The 19,009-nt window shown below is 60.6% G+C and overlaps 1 protein-coding gene across 1 annotated transcript in view; it reads left to right on the top strand.

Annotated features, from left to right (window-relative positions):
* Positions 1–19,009, top strand: part of LOC125159906 (cohesin subunit SA-2-like) — a 61,889-nt gene that overhangs the window by 10,982 nt on the left and 31,898 nt on the right. Inside the window, exons 5-12 of the mRNA XM_047848571.1 lie at positions 221–373; positions 4,040–4,136; positions 4,433–4,509; positions 7,758–7,829; positions 12,467–12,671; positions 13,930–14,081; positions 15,773–15,840; positions 15,984–16,107. Of these exons, the coding sequence (XP_047704527.1) occupies positions 221–373; positions 4,040–4,136; positions 4,433–4,509; positions 7,758–7,829; positions 12,467–12,671; positions 13,930–14,081; positions 15,773–15,840; positions 15,984–16,107 (948 nt within the window). The remainder of the gene's footprint in view (positions 1–220; positions 374–4,039; positions 4,137–4,432; positions 4,510–7,757; positions 7,830–12,466; positions 12,672–13,929; positions 14,082–15,772; positions 15,841–15,983; positions 16,108–19,009) is intronic.

The raw sequence follows: 19,009 nt of genomic DNA, 5'->3' as shown, positions 1-19,009 counted from the left end.
CATAGTGACAGGTGGGCACCGCCAGGGGGTGCAGCCAGTTGTCTCCTGAATGTCCAGGTCTCCTTCACAGCTGTGTGCTCCCGATGGTCCAGCGTTCCTGCCCAGGGCCACCACGGTGTGCCCCTGCGTCCCCGGGGGGAGGGGGGGGCTACACCCTCCTCACCTGCCCGGGACACAGGGTGTGAGGTGCAGACCGTCACATCCCACTCTTTGGTTTCAGGCACAGGGAGCAACCTCGGGGGCCCAGGATGCCCGTGGGCAGGGCACCTGCCGGCGAGGGCGGCCCCCACGGAAGTACCGCAAGAGGAAAGTGGCCATCACCGCAGAGGTGACCCTGTTTGAGATGGTTGCCCTGGGGAAGAACTCTGTGCAGGTACCGCCCACTGCAGGGGATGTGGGCTGGACACGGGTGTGACACACGCTGCTGGGGCCATGAGGGGCTGAGTGTCCCCACAGGGTCAGGACAGCACCGGCCACAGCTCTGTGCTGCCCTGTGTGCCCAGCTGACAGGTGTGCCAGCCACATATGCCCATCACACGTCTTCACTGCCGCCTGTCACACACCGGATCACACACACACGTGCTCACCGCTGCCTAGCACACACCTGATGACACACACACGTGCTCACTGCTGCCCGTCACACACCTGATGACACACACATCTGCTCACCACCCGTCACACGCCTAATCACACACACACGTGCTCACCACTGCCTGTCACACACCTGATGACACACACATGTGCTCACCACCCGTCACACACCTAATCACATACACACGTGCTCACCGCTGCCTGTCACGCACCTGATGACACACACACGTGCTCACCACCCGTCACACGCCTAATCACATACACACGTGCTCACCGCTGCCTGTCACGCACCTGATGACACACACATGTGCTCACCGCCACCCATCACATGCCTAATCACATAAACACGTGCTCACCGCTTCCTATCACACACCTGATGACACACACACGTGCTCACCGCCACCCGTCACACACCTGATGACACACACACGTGCTCACCGCCACCCGTCACACACCTGATGACACACATGTGCTCACTGCCACCTGTCACACGCCTAATCACATACACACGTGCTCACTGCCGCCCATCACGCACCTGATGACACACACATGTGCTCACCACCACCCATCACATGCCTAATCACATACACATGTGCTCACCGCCGCCTATCACACACCTGATGACACACACACGTGCTAACCACCACCCGTCACACCCCTAATCACATACACACGTGCTCACCGCCGCCCATCACACACCTGATCACATATGTGCTCACCGCTGCCCATCACACACTTGATGACACACACATGTGCTCACTACCACCTGTCACATGCCTAATCACATACACACATGCTCACCACTGCCTGTCACATGCCTGATCACATACGTGCTGACACCCGCCTGTGACACACCTGATGACACACACACATGCTCACTGCTGCCCATCACACACCTGATCACACACGTGCTCACTGCCACCCATCACACACCTGATGACACACACATGTGCTCACCACCACCCATCACACACCTAATCACATACACACGTGCTCACCACTTGTCACACACCTGATGACACACACACACACACATGCTCACCACCACCTGTCACACACCTGATGACACACAGATGTGTTCACCACCACTTGTCACACACCTGATCATACACGTGCTCACTGTTGCCTGTCACACACCTGATGACACACACATGTGCTCACTGCCGCCTATCACATGTGCTCACCACCACCCTTCACACACCTGATCACACACACAGACGTGCTCACCACCTCCCGTCACACGCCTGATCACACACATGCTCACCACTGCCCGTCACACGCCTGATGACACACACATGTGTTCATCACCGTCTGTCACACGTCTGAGCACACACACGTGCTCACCACCGCCCATCATATGCCTGATCACACACACGTGCTTACTGCCATCTGACACACCTCTGATCACACACACGTGCTCATTGCCACCCTTCACACGCCTGATGACACACACATGTGCTCACCACTGCCTGTCACATGCCTGATCACATACACACATGCTCACCTCCACCCGTCACACTCCTGATCACACACACACATGCTCACCACCTCCCATTACACACCTGGTCACACACACACATGCTCACCTCCACCTGTCACATGCCTGATGACACACACGTGCTCACTGCTGCCTGTCACATACCTGATCAGACACACATGCTCACCGTCACCCATCACACACCTGATCACACATGTGCTCACCGCTGCCTGTCACACGTGTTCACCACCACCTGTCACATGCCTAATCACACTCATGTATGCACCGCCACTGTTCACACACCTGATCACACACATGTGCTCACTGCCGCCCATAACACGCCTGATCACACACATGTGCTCACTGCCACCTGTCACACATTTGATCACCCACACACGTGCTCACCGCCACCCATAACACGCCTGAACACACACACATGCTCACCACCGCCCGTTACACACCTTATCACACACACACGTGCTCACTGTCACCTGTCACACACCTGATCACACACATGCTCACCGCCGCCCATCACACGTGCTCACCACCACCCTTCAAACACCTGATCACACACACACGTGCTCACCACCGCCCATCACACGCCTGATCACACACATGTGCTCACTGCCACCTGTCACACATTTGATCACCCACACACGTGCTCACCGCCACCCATAACACGCCTGAACACACACACATGCTCACCACCGCCCGTTACACACCTTATCACACACACACGTGCTCACTGTCACCTGTCACACACCTGATCACACACATGCTCACCGCCGCCCATCACACGTGCTCACCACCACCCTTCAAACACCTGATCACACACACACGTGCTCACCACCGCCCATCACACGCCTCATCACACACACGTGCTCACCACCGCCCGTCACACACGTGATCACACACATGCTCTCACTGCCGCCTGTAACATGCTTGATCACACACACACGTGCTCACAGCTTCCCATCACATGCCTGACCACACACACACATGCATGCCGCTGCCTGTCACACACTTGATCACACACACGTGCTCATCACTGCCCGTCACACACCTGATCACACACACGTGCTCACTGCGGCCAGTCACACGCCTAATCACACACATGTGCTCACTACTACCCGTCAAACGCCTGATCACACACACACGTGCTCAGCACTGCCCATCACGTGCCTGATCACACACACGGTCACCGCCGCCCGTCACACGCCTGATCACACACACGTGCTCACCGCTGCCCATCACATGCCTGATCACACACTTGTGCTCACTGCCACCCTTAACATGCCTGATCTCACACACACATGCTCACTGCTACCCGTCACACACTTAATCACACACACGTGCTCACTACTGCCTGTCACACGCCTGATCACACACACGTGCTCACCACTGCCCATCACACGCCTGATACACACACATGCTCACTGCCTCCCGTCAGACGCCTGATCAGACACACATGCTCACCACTGCCAGTCACACGCCTGATCACACACTCATGTGCTCACTGCCCATCACACACCTGATCACACACACATGCTCACTACCACCTGCCACATGCCTGATCCCACACACGTGCTCACTGCCACCCATAACACGCCTGAACACACACACATGCTCACCACCGCCCGTTACACACCTTATCACACACACACGTGCTCACTGTCACCTGTCACACACCTGATCACACACATGCTCACCGCCGCCCGTCACACGCCTGATCCCACACATGTGCTCACTGCCACCCGTCACACACCTGATCACACACATACATGCTCACCGCCACCCATCACACACCTGATCACATACACATGCTCACCACTGCCCGTCACACGCCTGATCACACACACGTGATCATTGCTGGCCCATCACACACACACCATCACACCTGTGTCCTCACTGCTGGCCTGTCACATGTGCGTCATCACACACGTGTGCTCACCTGTGCTGCTGCCCCTGCAGACAGCCGTCGAGGAGTGGGTCCAGTCTTACAAGGAGGACAGGGAGCTGGCCCTGCTGGACCTCATCAGCTTCTTCGTCCAGTGCTGTGGCTGTGAAGGTGAGCCATGCTCCTGGCACTCCTGGGCCTCTCTCTCACGTGCCGGCTGGGCTTCACCGTCCTGGCCGCCTGTGGTCCTAAGACACTGGGCAGGCTGGGGCCTCCTCCAGAGGCTGGTTTGGGTAGGAGATCTTGGTTTTTTGGGGAGCAGCGAGGCCGGATTACTCCTGTGGCCTTGCCGTGGCCTCTGAGGGATGAGGTGTCGTGGCCCCGCCCACCTCCCAGCCCTCCCAGGAGAAGGAGGAGGAGTGGTGCAAACCGCGTTTCCATGTTGCGTGTGCTTCTTTCTCTCCCAGGGATGGTGACGGCTGAGCTGTACCAGACCAACCAAGGCAACAGTGTGGTTCACAAGATGACTGAGAAGTTTGACCAGGTGAGGCGGGCTCTGTGCCCTCCATGAGCCCAGGGCCTGGGGTCACAGGATCTTCCCTGCTGCCCCGTGTCCCCCCAGCCCGTGGGTTCACCATCAGGCTTGCAGGCTGAAGCAGCCCAGGTGTCACGATTGCACAGGTCGACACCATCCGCCCTCACGTCCCTGGGAGAAGCGGCCCTTCTTCCACTGGGGAGACCACGATTCTCTATCAAGGAAAATTTGACCTTTAGTTACTATTGCAGATTCCTTTGTGTACGTGGAAAGTACCGTTATAAAACGGTAACCACGTGGCCATCGTCCAGATGAAGAGAGAGCGTGGCCAGTACGTGCCCAGACGTGCCCTGCCCCCGTCCTGACCTCCTCCCCACGGGGACGTAACCATGCCCCGAACTTGGTGCCCAGAACATGCCATGGCATATCTGTCCCACGTGGGCATCTGTAGATGATGTCACCTGGCTCTGCCTGGCGCCCCGGTCTCTGCACGGGAGACACGCTTGACAGAATGATTCTGACCAGTGTTATCGCGTGAAGCCATCTGGTGCACAGCTGTGGAACGTTCCATCGCATGCCTATGCGTCCTTCTTGTCTCCATTCTGCTTCTGATGGCGTTCGGGTTGGTTTTGCGCTTTGTCTCTGCGTGGCTGCAAACGTCTGTGGTCCGTGTGTCCTGCTGTGCGTCTTCACGTGTTTCTGTAGCTTAGGCCTGTGCATGCACACGTTTTCCTGTGCGAGGTGGCACCAACGTGTATTCCCAAGCAGGAGCCTCTACCTGTGTGTTGGACGTCGCCTTGGTCCTGTTCCCTGCCAGTGCGTGATGCGATGTTGTTAGGTTTTGCTAGTCTGGTAGGTGTGCACGTGGTACTTCTGGTTTCGGTTTCCTGGATTATTAGTGAGGCTGACCACCTTCTTGCATTCGAGCACTATTCTCGTTTAAAATGGTTTCTTAAGACATTTTTTGATGTTTATTTTTGAGAGAGAGAGAGACAGAGACAGAGACAGAGTGTGAACAGGGGAAGGGCAGAAGAGAGAGAGGGAGACACAGAATGTGAAGCAGACTCCAGGCTCCCGGGTGTCCACACAGAGCCTGATGCGGGGCTCCGACTCACGAACTGTGAGATCATGACCTGAGCCGAAGTCATGCGCTCAACCAACCAAGCCACCCAGGTGCCCAAAAAGGTTTTTTAAATTGTGGTAAAATACATAAAATATGAAATGCGTCACCTTAATCCCTTTTAGGTACACACCTCAGTGGCACTGAGCACATTCACGTTGCTGTGCAACCATCTGTACCATCATCTCCAGAACTTTCCATCTCCTCAAACTGAAGCTGTGTCCCCATGAACCACTGACTGCCCATCCCCGTCCCCAGCCCCTGGCTCCACCATCTACTCTCTGTCTCTGTGAATGTGGCTCCTCTAGGGACCCCATGTATGTGCAATCACACACGATTTGTCCTTCTGTGTGGCTTATGTCGCTGAGCATCATGTCCCCAAGGTCCGTCCACGTAGTGGCAGGTGCAGAACGTCCTTCCTTATTTTCAAGGCCGAGGCACATTCCACTCTGTCGTGGACTACAGTTCACTGATTGACTCATCCATTTAGGGACAGATGTAATATCTACATTAATTTGTCACACCTTAAAATATTCATGAAGTGTTTTCAGAAGTGCTGTGCATCAAGTCAGTGAACATTAAATTTTTTCTTTAACGTTTTGTTTTAAAAATGTCAAACCTAAGAAAAAGGGGAGAATAACATGAATTTCGCCCGCGTTTAGCAGTTCACACCCTGCCACATTCACTTTATGCCCCATGCGTGTGCTGCTACATGTGCATGCGTGTGTGTTGTGCACGTGAGTCAGCGAATGCACATGCATGTGTGCATATATGAGTGTTACTGCATGCATGTGTGTGCAGGTACACACGTGTGCGCAGTGTACATGTGAGCGAGTGAATGCACACATCTGTGTGCATGTGTTACTGCCTGTATTCTCATATTCACGCCCTGCCACGTTCACTTTATGCCCCATGCGTATGCTGCTACATGTTCATGCATGTGCACTGTGCACGTGAGCGAGCGAATGTACATGTATGTGTGCGTATGTGAGCGTGTTGCTACATGTCTCTGCATACAGATACACATGTGCATTGTGCATGTGAGCAAGAGAATGCACATGTGTGTACAGATACACGTGTGTGCACTGTACGCAAGTGAGCAAATGCACATGTATGTGTGCATATGTGAATGTGTTACTGCATGTGTGTGTGCGCAGGTACACACGTGTGTGCACTGTGCACGCAAGTGAGCAAATGCACACGTATGTGTGCATATGTGAATGTGTTACTGCACGTATGCGTGCATGGGTACACACGTGTGTGCACTGTGCACGTGAGCAAATGCACATGCATGTACACATGTGAGTGTGTCACTGCATGTGCACACGTGTGCACTGTACACGCAAGTGAGCAAATGCACGCATGTATGCATGTGTTACTGCGTGCGTGTGCGTGCAGGTACACACGCGTGTGCACTGTGCATGTGAGTGAGCGAATGCATGTGTGTGTTTGTGTGTTGCTGTGTGTGTCTGCCGGAACCACTCCCAAGATGGCTACTCGGATTGGGTCTGCTTCCTCAGAGGGTCCAAGTCGCCAGGTCGGGCCCTGTTCACCCTCCCCCATGTCAGAAGCGGCAGTGGGGGCTTTTCCAGCCCCCCAGTCTGGCGCCCTCATGGGACGCCCAGCACTTTCCACAGCAGGCCCCTGAACGTGTCCGTAGGGCAATGCCGCGGGGTGCAGGGCCCCCCGTGGGCACGGTGACAGGCACGGCCACAGGAGGAGCCTCATGGAGACGTGGGCGTGAGAAGCTCGAACACTCCCAGGTTCTCTGTTGAGAACGGCCTGTGTGCCGTGACCTCTCCCCGTCCCGGCCTCCAGAGCAGACACAAGGCGTGCCCTGCGTGTCAGGCCCGTGGACACACAGTGGCTGAGCGCCACAGAAGCAGTCTGTCACCACCTGTCCCGAGGACAGTGACACGAAGCTAGGCGCGGAGCCCCCTCGTGGAGGCGGGGCGTGCCTGCTCTGGGCTGCCAGAGCATCCCACCCGCGCGGGCCAGCCCCCGGGGTAGGTGGACGCCAGCCCCCAGTGCCCTGTGCTGCGCAGGCTGGTCCCTGCCGGGGCTCCCCCCGGGTGCCCGGGGCTTGTGGCAGCGGGGGACGCTTCACCTCATGGCCACCTGTCCTCTGTCCATTCAGGAGACCGGGCTGTACTACAAGAAGTTTCTGGCGTACCCCTGGATCCTGACCATCATGTGGCCAGAGAAACTGGTAAAGCTTTCGTCTCACGTTTGGCGGCGTTTGAAGATGGGGGGTTTGTGTGCAGCTCCCTGGCGAGCCCCAAGTCGGTTGGGCATCCGCGTGGCTCCCGACTTCCTTCCGCACGCAGGGTGGGCTCTCTGGACGCACACCAGGGTCCACGTGCATGGGTCCCAGGGGACCGTGGGCCTAGCGCACAGAGTCCTGCTGACACTGACCCTGTGTCCTGACTGGCGAGCGGGGGCTCCGCCTGACCTGACCCTGTCCTGTTCACACTGGATCCTCCTGAGCATCTGAGTCTTGTCCACGAGGGGGCGTTACCTGACGGTGCTCAGTCTACACTCACACCCGACCGCGTTCTGCTTCAGATGAGAACGTTTAAGCCAGGCTGTGTCTGGTGTGATGGGACACCTAGACCTGACACGTTCTGCAGAAGTGACCTCACTTAGCGAGTTCCGTCTATACCGCGACATCTAGCCCTGAGTCTGTTCTGTCTACACTGTCATGTAGATTGGTGTTCTGTCTACAGGGGATTTTTTAAAGTTTATTTACTTTGAGAGAGGGAGAGAGTGTGAGCGGAGGAGGGGCAGAGGGAGAGAGAATCCCAAGCACCTGCAGGGGTTCAACCTCACAACAAACGACCCTGAGATCATGACCTGAGCCAAAACTGAGTTGGACGCTTGACCAGTTGAGCCACCCAGGTGCCCCTACACGGGACATTACAACCTCACTGTGTTCTGTCTACACTGTGACACTTAGACCTGATAGTGTTCTGTCTACACTGGGACATTTGGGCTTGACTGTGTTCTGTTTACACTGGGACATTTATTTACACCTGACTGTGTTCTGTCTACCCTGGGACATTGAGAACTGACTGTGTGCTATCTACACTGGGACCTTTAGATATGGCTGTGTTCCATCTACATGGGACATTTAGGCCTGACCATTGTCTGTCTACACTGGCACATTGGGACCTGACTGTGTTTCATCTACACTGTGTCATGGAGACCTGACCGTGTTCTGTCTACACTGGCATATTTAGACCTGACTGTGTTCTGTCTATACTGTATCATGGAGACCTGACCGTGTTCTGTCTACACTGGCATATTTAGACCTGACTGTGTTCTGTCTATACTGTATCATGGAGACCTGACTGTGTTCTGTCTACACTGTATCATGGAGACCTGTGTTCTGTCTACACTGGCATATTTAGACCTGACTGTGTTCTGTCTACACTGTATTATGGAGACCTGACCATGTTCCGTCTACACTGGCATATTTAGAACTGTGTTCTGTCTACACTGTATCATAGAGACCTGACCGTGTTCCGTGTACACTGGCATATTTAGACCTGACTGCCTTCTGTCTACACTGTATCATAGAGACCTGACCATGTTCCGTCTACATTGGCATATTTAGACCTGACTGCCGTCTGTCTACACTGTATCATGGAGACCTGACTGTGTTCCGTCTACACTGGCATATTTAGACCTGACTGTGTTCTGTCTACACTGTATCATGGAGACCTGACTGTGTTCCGTGTACACTGGCATATTTAGAACTGACTGTGTTCTGTCTACACTGTATCATAGAGACATGACCATGTTCCGTCTACATTGGCATATTTAGACCTGACTGCCTTCTGTCTACACTGTATCATGGAGACCTGACCGTGTTCCGTCTACGTTGGCATATTTAGACCTGACCATGTTCTGTCTACACTGTATCATGGAGACCTGACGGTGTTCCGTCTACACTGGCATATTTAGAACTGACTGCCTTCTGTGTACTCTGTGCTTTAGTGTCTGGACACCACTGCGTTGGTCACAGTTGGAATGACCCGACCAGTAAGTGTCCCTGTAGACACGAGCATCGGGGTGGCTGAACAGGGAGATGTAGGGGGCACCGTGTGGCCGGCCTGTCGCCCCTCGGCTTCAGGTGCCCCTGCCGGAGACGCGCCTGGGGTTCCTCATGTGGTTAATTCCCCACCCTCCCATGTGTGCAGACAGGTAACGTGTGTTACTGTGCTCAGCAGTGAGCACGTGGGGACGTGCGCTCTCAAAGTGCACCGAGTTTGGGGACTGAGGACCCACCTCACAGACCCGGTTAGTGACCTGGCCTGGCCTCGGTGTGGACACGTTTATTACCCTGTTAGAGATGTGCCGCAGCCTCCGTACTGGGGAGTGGCACGGGAGCCCCCCTGGCGTCAGGTGTTCTGGCGCTGGGGTCTGCGGTCGAGGCTGGCTCGAGTGAACGACTGTGCTGTGCACCCCCATGTGACCCCCGATCCCTGGCAGGGCACCCCTCCCCCTCACAGCCGAGTGAATGGTGGGGGGCGCTCAGCCAGTTGGGGGGGGTGGAGGAAGCCAGGCTGTGGGGGCAGGGCGGAGGGAGTGCTGTGAGGAGAGGCGGTTTGCACGGAGCGCTGGGCAGAGGCGCGAGGCGCCGGGTCCCAGCATGGAGAACGAGGAGGAGGGCTGAGTGCAAAGTGCACTGGGAAAGGCTGGACGACGCAGCGCACGGCGGCCCTAGCACGTGGGACGCTGTGCGCATAGGACGGGCGGGCAGACGAGAAAGGGTCCTACGCGACGTGGGGCGGTCCCTGCGCACGGAGGGGGCGGTCCCTGCGCACGGAGGGGGCGGTCCCTGCGCACGGAGGAGGCGGTCCCTGCGCACGGAGGGGGCGGTCCCTGCGCACCGAGGGGGCGGTCCCTGCGCACGGAGGGGGCGGTCCCTGCGCACCGAGGGGGCGGTCCCTGCGCACGGAGGGGGCGGTCCCTGCGCACCGAGGGGGCGGTCCCTGCGCACGGAGGGGGCGGTCCCTGCTCACGGAGGGGCCGGTCCCTGCGCACGGAGGGGCGGTCCCTGCGCACCGAGGGGGCGGTCCCTGCGCACCGAGGGGGCGGTCCCTGCGCACGGAGGTGTGAATGAGAGCAAGGCAGGAAGCTGTGACCACGTCCCCGCCCACACCCAGCAGAGGTGTGGATGCCTTGCCCCAGGGTGAGGGCTGCCGTGGGGGACCGCGTGGGGGGGGTGCGTGCACGAGGCGCACAATGTCGGGGCAGTCCCTGGTCCATCCCCAGCCCCTCGAGCTCTGGGGCCGGGCACCGCTCTGCACCGGCCTGCTGGGTTCTGGCCACAGCCTTGACGTCCCTTCAGGGTCCACCTTCCCTTGGGGTCTCGTGGAGCCTGTGCAGGTAATTTAGACAAATTCGTACAACACGAGAAAGGCGAGGCTAGGGGCGGGGCGTCCTGAGGACCCCCTTTCCTAGTGGAGGGAGGCGGGGGGGGGGGGCAGGCGGTCCCGAGGCCCTGATTGCCCGCAGGCGGAAGGACCGTGGCCGTAGGCTGATTGGCCCCGGGTAGTGTGCCGCCCACGTCTGGGAGCGCACCTGCCGTGTCTTCCTGAGGAGACGTCTCCCTGGTCCGGCCGCGTCTCCCGCAGGGTCGGGGACCGGCCGCCTCCTTCAGCCCCCGTTTCGGGGGGTGCGTGTGGCCTCTGCGGGAGCAGGGTTGGGCTGAGTCCCCCGTGAGGGCCGAGGGAGTAGCTCTCAGGTCGGCACTCCCTGTTTGCAACACCTGAAATCGGCCGGAAGCGGAAGCAGAGCGGAGAGCGGGAGGGCCGGGCTTCTCTGGGACATGCGTTGGGAGAGGGGCCTGCACGCTTCCCTCGAGGGTCACCCGAGGTGCCACGCGTGGGGGTCCCCCCAGCACAGCCTCTTGACTTCACCACGGGGACGTGGGACAGTCCACTCAGGTGCAGGTGTGGGAGAGGTGGGGAGACCCTGGTGGCCGTGGATATGTGACCCCCCAGGTTCTGGGTCTCAGGAAGGTGGGGTACATCTGAACCCCCGCAGGTGCAGGGTCTTGGAAAATGGGGGTCACTCTACTGAGTGTGGATATGAGTCCATGGTGCAGCACTGGGAAGTGTGCTCACCCTCAGTGTGGATGTGTGACCCCCAGGGCAGGATGTGGGAGACTTGGGGTCACCCTGTGTCAAGGTGGATGTGTGACTCCCAGGGGCAGGGTGTGGGAGACCTGGGGTCACCCTGTGTCAGGATAGGTGTGTGACCCCCAGGGGCAGGGTGTGGGAGACTTGGGGTCACCCTGTGTCAGGGTGGGCGTGTGACCCCCCAGGGGCAGGGTGTAGGAGACTTGGGGTCACCCTGTGTCAGCGTGGGCGTGTGACCCCCAGGGGCAGGGTGTGGTCACCCTGTGTCAGGGTGGGCGTGTGACCCCCAGGGGCAGGGTGTGGGAGACTTGGGGTCACCCCGTGTCAGGGTGGGCGTGTGACCCCCAGGGCAGGGTGTGGGATACTTGGGGTCACCCTGTGTCAGGGTGGGCGTGTGACCCCCAGGGGCAGGGTGTGGTCACCCTGTGTCAGGGTGGGCATGTGACCCCCAGGGGCAGGGTGTGGGAGACTTGGGGTCACCCCGTGTCAGGGTGGGCGTGTGACCCCCAGGGGCAGGGTGTAGGAGATTTGGGGTCACCCCGTGTCAGGGTGGGCGTGTGACCCCCAAGTGCCCAGTCGGGGTGTGCTCATGTGACCTGGAGACGCTTGTCTGCGAGCAGAGGTCTGTGTTGTGATTCTGGGAGTGCCAGGACGGGCACAGCGTCTCACCCCTGTCCCTTGTTGTGTCCTTAACCAGCAAAACGACTTCTACCCCATCGTGGGCCCGGGGCCCTTCTGGAAAAGGTTCAGGGTCAACTTCTGCGAGTTCACGGAGCTGCTGGTGCAGCAGACACACTCTTCGGTGCTGTGTGACGGACACCTCATGGACACGGTCATCTGCATGCTTAGCGGCCTCACCAACTCGGCCGTGCACAGCCTGCGGCACACCAGCTCCCTGGCAGGTGGGCCACTGCACAGGGCCACGCGCCCGGGCTCCCGCTGACTCGGGGGGCCGGGGCCGTGTGACATGGGGGCAGGGGCTGTGGGACTTGAGAGACGGGGGCAGGGGACAGAGAGGCAGAGGCCAGGGGACACAGGAGCACACTCCCGGGTTGGCCCACAGGGCACCTCCTCTCCCTCTGTCCCCATGAGAGTCCCTAGCGCTGGCCCATCTGGGCATGTGCTGTCCCTCTGTCCCCATGAGAGTCCCCTAGGACTGGCCCACTTGGGCATGTGTTATCCCTCTGTCCCCATGAGAGTCCCTAGGGCTGGCCCCCCCAGGCACGTCCTGTCCGTCTGTCCTCATGAGAGTCCCCAGTGCTGGCCCATCTGGGCACGTGCTGTCCCTCTGTCCCCATGAGAGTCCCCTAGGACTGGCCCACCCAGGCACGTCCTGTCCCTCTGTCCTCATGAGAGTCCCCAGCGCTGGCCCATCTGGGCATGTGCTATCCCTCTGTCCCCATGAGAGTCCCCAGCGCTGGCCCATCTGGGCATGTGCTGTTCTTCAGTCCCCACGAAAGTCCCCCAGGACTGATCCACCTGGGCATGTCCTGTCCCCTCTGTCTCCACGAGAGTCCCCAGGGCTGGCCCATCTGGGCATGTGCTGTCCCTCTGTCCCATGAGAGTCCCCCAGGACTGGCCCACCCAGGCATGTCCTGTCCCTCTGTCCTCATGAGAGTCCCCAGCACTGGCCCATCTGGGCATGTGCTGTTCCTCAGGCCCCATGAGAGTCCCCCAGGACTGGCCCACCTGGGCACGTGCTGTGCCTCAGTCCCCACGAGAGTTCCCAGGGCTGCCCCACCCGGGCACGTTCTGTCCCTCTGGCCCCACGAGGGTCCCCAGGGCTGGCCCACATGGTTATGTGGTGTTCCTGTGTCTGCTGGCCTTGTGTGCCCTCCGAGGCATGCTGAGTCATGGTTGAGTCGTGCTGGCTGTGGGCTACTGATGTGATCTTGCAGCTGGGTAGGACGTGGGGTGTGTCCGTGCCCGGGGACCCTAAGACATGTTTTGGGTCAGTGTGCACGGCTGCTGTTTGGGGGTGACCCTCTGCACACTTGTGACCCAGCAAGGGCAGGACGGGACATCTTCTCCAGCGCCGGCCTCCCCAGGCCCTGTCTTAGTACTGCTGCGAATGGTCACTCCTGTGGGAGGTGAGCTGGGCTCCGGGGTCACAGATCCATGGACACGGCCCCCGGGTCACAGCCCTGCTCTGTTTGGCAGCCATGAAGCTGCTGACAGCGCTGGCCAGCGTGAACCAGGGCATCTGCACGAACAGGCGCAGGTCCCAGCGGCTGTGCGAGGTGGAGAACATCGCCAAACTCAAGGGCAAACACAAGTACTGCATGGAAGTACTGGACCAGCGCAGACAGCAGGTGCAGGGGGCGGGGCCGCCATGTGAGGGCGGGGCCAGCAGCAGACGCCAGGAGTGGGGGCGGGGCCACGGGAGGAGGGTGGGGCCAGCAGCAGACGCCAGGAGCGAGGGCGGGGCCACGGAAGGAGGGTGGGGCCAGCAGCAGCCGCCAGCTGCCGGGGTTGGGGCCACCTGAGAGGGGGGTACACAGGTGTGAGGACGTCACTGTGTGCAGGGAGGGGACCCAGGTGTGAGGATGTCACCGTGCTGGGAGGGAGGGGACCCAGGTGTGAGGATGTGACTGTGTGCAGGGGGGGAGGGGACCCAGGTGTGAGGGCCTCGCCGGGTGCAGGGGGCAGTGAGGAAGGGAGGCAGGCGTGTGCCTGGGGTCTGGGGCTGGGCCGGGTTGATCCCCAACCTCTGTGGTTTCCGCCCCCCCCCCCCCCATGGGGCGTCCGTGCGGCCGCATGTGGCCCCCTAGGCGTGTGAGCATTGTCCTGGGTTGGGGTCTCTATAATAGGGCAGCGAGCGGGGGTGCAGAAACCATAGCGGTGACCCCAGCCCCTTCCACGTCCCGGTTCCGGGTTCCAGCTGGCCGCCCGTGGGGGGGTTGTGCCCTGGCTCCCCGGGGACACGCAGGTGAACCCCCATCCCCTGTCACGGTTCAGTGACATGTCTCGATATCATTTGTGGGCTTGACACCTGTGGATTCTTTTACGCACAAACCAAGTTCACTTGCGTCACATGCGAGGGCCCGTGTGTCCCTCCGACCTCTGCGCCCCTGCGTCTTTGGTCTGCGCACCTGGGAGGTCACTTCGCTGCCCAGTGTCCACAGCCCACAGAGCACAGGAGCCCCTCCAGGAAGATAGCTGGGCATGCGTGGGGTCTCCGCCGCTGTCCCCTCCGCCAGGGCCCTGGGTCCTTCACCCTGGCCCCTGCCCCCCCCCCCGACCTGTGCCCCATGCCCCTCACCCCCTCACCCTTCCTCCCGCCCCCTCACCCCTGCCCTGTGCCCCTTACCCCCTTGCCTCTGCCCCCGATACCCCCACCTTCATTGTGTCACCCCTGCCTGCACCCCTTGGTCCCTGCCCCCATCCCCCTCACCCTTGCCACCCCCTTCGCCCCTGCCCCTCACCCTTTTGCTCCTGCCCCACCCCCCCATCACCCTATACGCTTGGCCCCTGTCCCTTACCACCAGCCCCTCACCCCATTGTCCTCCTTCACCCCTGCTTTACCACCCCCAACTCCTCAGCCTTGCCCTCAGCACTGCCCCTCACCCCTTCACTCCCTTCCCTTCACCCCTCCCCTTTGTCTGTTCGTCCTCATGGGTGCCCCTTTACCCGTACCACGCACCCCCTACGCCTCCCCCCACTCACCCCTTCACTCCCCCCCAGCCTTCACCCCCCCACCCCTCCCAGTCACCCCCTTCACCCCCCCCTTCACCACCCCCCTTCACCACCCCCCACCCTGCCCCCATATGTGCGCATGCGTGAGGCCAGCGTGCACGGAGCCGCCCAGCAGCTCAGGCGACAGACGGCCGGCGGGCTGGTGTGCAGTCCCAGCGGGGGCAGAACCACCAGCGTAGAGGATGCTGATGCCTGGTGGGGGGCGACCACGCAGCGGGCTGCGTTGGGCCTGGTGGCCGCAGCTCTGCGGAGGCCCGCAGCCCGCCTCCTGCCTGCCTGACTCCCGTGCCTTCTCCCGCTCCACCAGAGCAAGCCTGTGGCCATCGACAACATCATCTGCGCGCTCTTTAAGAGGACGTTCGTGCCTCGCTACCGGTAAGGCTTGGCCTCGGGGCCGCGCGTCTTCCCCGCCTGTCCCCGTGACCAGGCCTCGCTCAGCCCCGTGTCCACACGCGCACCCTGCCGCGTGGGCGACACGGCCTGGCCGTCCCAGTGACGCTCTGGCTTCGCTTTCGCAGCGACATCAGCTCGGACATCCGCGTGATCTGCGTGGCGGAGCTCGGATGCTGGATCAAGCTCTACCCGGACCTGTTCCTGGACAACAACTACTTGAAGTACATCGGCTGGATGCTGTATGACAAGGTAGGCGCGCTCCACGGGTCTGCCGCCTCCGCCGAGGAGGCCCCCAGGCCCGCTTTCCTGTCCGGCGGTTCCGGAGCGAGCACGCGGTGTCCTGCACGGTGTCTCGTGAGCCCCGCTGTGCAGAGAAGTCTTTCCAACAAGCTGCGATTTTGCAGCAGGGGGGTCTGGGCCGCAGGGGCTCACGTGTCCGCCTGGAGAAATGGGGACGTGGCCCTGCCTCGTGTCTGTCCTGCGACACAGGGTTGTGTGTCTTCGCCCCTCACTGACATTGCGGACCGGGCCCAGCAGCTGCACGCGCCCACAGGACCGTGCTCGAGGTCAGCCCCACCCCCTGCCACCAGCTCCGGGTGGGGGGCCACGGGCGCGGTCCTCGGCCTGCCGGGCACAGGGAGCCTCAGACACGAGCCTGCTTGGGAACACCCGCTCTGGACCCTGCGCGTCCGGATCTTACCAGAACAAACGTGCCCGCCTGGCGGTCGCCGGCTGCGACCGACATTGGGCGCTTTCTGGTCCCTGGACAGACAGAAACGAGTACAACTCTGTTCTCCCAAATAGACGCCTTTTTCATGAAAGTAACAAGACGAAGCCCTAAGAAATGTTCGTGACCACCCGTCGTCGGTTGTGTTTCCTGGCTGTGGGCCTGATGGCCTTGTCCTCCCCCAACTGCTCCCCATCCTCTTCTTGACTACCCCTTCCTCCTCCTCTTCCTCCTCCTCCTCTCTCCCCCCTCCTCCTCCTCGTCCTCCTCTCCCCTCCTCCTCGTCCTCCTCTCCCCTCTCCTCCTCGCTCCTCTCTCCCTCCTCCTCCTCCCCCCCTCCTTGTCCTCCTCCTCCTCCCCCCTCCTTGTCCTCCTCCTCTCCCCCTCCTCCTCTCCCCTCCTCCTCCTCCTCCTCCTCTCCCTCCTCCTCCTCCTCTCCCTCCTCCTCTCCCTCCTCCTCCTCCCCCTCCTCTCCCCCTCCCCCTCCCTCCTCCCCCACTTCCTTTTCCTCCCACTCATCCCTCTGATTCCTCCCCCTCCCCTTCCTCCCCTCTTCCTGAGTCCTCCCCCATCACCTTTTCTCCCCTGCATCCTCCTCCTCCTTCCACCCTCCCTCCTCCCCACCGCCTCTTCCCTCTCCTCTTCTTGACTCTTTCCCCATCTCCTCCCCCCCTCTCCTTCCTCCTCCTGACTCCTCCCCTCACCACTTCCACCTCCTCCTCTTCCTGACTCCTCCCCCCTCCTAGCTTCTCTCCCTCTCGTTTCCTCCCCCTCCTCCCCTCCCCTCTCCTCCCTCCCTCCTCCATCCTCCGCCTCCCTCCCCCTCTCCTTCTCATTCCCCTTCCCTCCTCCCACACGTCCTTTCCCCCTCCTTCCCCCCACTACCTTCCCCGCTTCCTCATCCCCCACCTCCTTTTCCTCCCATTCCTTCCCCTGACTCCTCCCCCTCGAATCCTCCCCGACCCCTCCCCCCTCCTCTTCCTCCCCCCTTCCTCCTCTCTCCTCCTTCCTCTCCTCCCCCCTCCCTTCTCCCTACTTTTCATACCCCCTTCCCCCTCCTCCCCCTCCTCTCCCTCATTCTTCCCTCCTCCTCCTGATTCCCCCCTTCTCCCTCGTCCCCTTCCTCTTCCTGACTCCTCCCCCTCTCCTTCCTCCCTCTCCTTCATCCCCTTCCCCCCTGCCCCCTCCTTCATCCCCCCCTCCTCCTCCCCCTCGCATTCCTCCCTTCCCTCCTCATCCCCCTCCTCTTCCTGACTCCTCCCCTCTCTCCTCTTCCCCTCCTTCTTCCTTTCTCCGCCTCTCCTTCTCCTCTCTCTACTTTCTCCTCTCCCTCCTCTCCCCCGTCTCCTTCCCTTCCTCCTCCCTCTCCTTCCTCCCCTTTATCCTCTCCTTCCTTCTCTCTGTCCCCCTCTCCTTCCTCCCCTCCCTCCTCCTTCCTCCCCTCTCCTCCTCCTTCCTCCCTCCCTCCTCCTTCCTCCCCTCCCCTCCTCCTTCCTCCCCTCTCTCCTCCTCTCCGTCCTCCCCTCCCTCCTCTCCGTCCTCCCCTCCCTCCTCTCCCGTCCTCCCCTCCCCCCCTCCCCTCTCTCCCTTCTCCTCCCTCCCTCCCTCTCCCCTCTCCTTCCTCCCCTCCCCTCTCCTTCCCTCCCTTCCTCCTCTCCTCCCTCCCTCCTCCTCTCCGTCCTCCCCTCCCTCCGTCTCCGTCCTCCCTCTCTCCTCTCCTTCCTCCCCTCCCCTCCCCTCCCCTCTCCTCCCCTCTCCTCCCTCCCCCTCCCCTCCCCATCTCCTTCCTCCCCTCCCCTCCCCTCTCCTTCCTCCCCTCCCCTCCCCTCTCCTTCCTCCCCTCCCTCTCCCTCTCCTTCCTCCCTCTCCCTCTCCTTCCTCCCTCCCCTCTCCTTCCTCCCCTCCCCTCTCCTCTCCTTCCCTCCCTCCTCCTCTCCTCCCTCCTCCTCCTCCCTCCTCTCCATCTCCCCTCCCTCCTCCTCTCCATCCTCCCTCCCTCCTCTCCATCCTCCCCTCCTCCTCTCCTTCCTCCCTCCCCTCCCCTCTCCTCCCCTCTCCTCCCTCCCCTCCCCTCTCCTTCCTCCCTCCCCTCCCCTCTCCTTCCCTCCCTCCTCCTTGTCCTTCCCTCCCTCCTCCTCTCCTTCCCTCCCTCCTCCTCTCCTTCCCTCCTCCTCCTCTCTCCTTCCCTCCCTCCTCCTCTCCGTCCTCCCCTCCCCTCCTCTCCTTCCTCCTCTCCCTCCTGCTTCCTCCCCTCCCTCCTCCTCTCCCTCCTCCCCTCCCTCCTCTCCTCTCCTACCTCCCTCCCTCCTCTCCTTCCTCCCCTCCCTCCTCTCCTTCCTCCCCCTCTCCTTCCTCCCCCTCTCCTTCCTCCCCTCCCTCCCCTCTCCTTCACCCCCCTCCTCCTCCCTGTCATTCCTCCCCTCC

The sequence above is a fragment of the Prionailurus viverrinus genome, unplaced genomic scaffold (genome assembly GCF_022837055.1).
Source record: "Prionailurus viverrinus isolate Anna unplaced genomic scaffold, UM_Priviv_1.0 scaffold_89, whole genome shotgun sequence".
Taxonomy (NCBI): Eukaryota; Metazoa; Chordata; class Mammalia; order Carnivora; family Felidae; genus Prionailurus; species Prionailurus viverrinus.
This window is presented reverse-complemented; position numbering and strand designations above follow the sequence as displayed.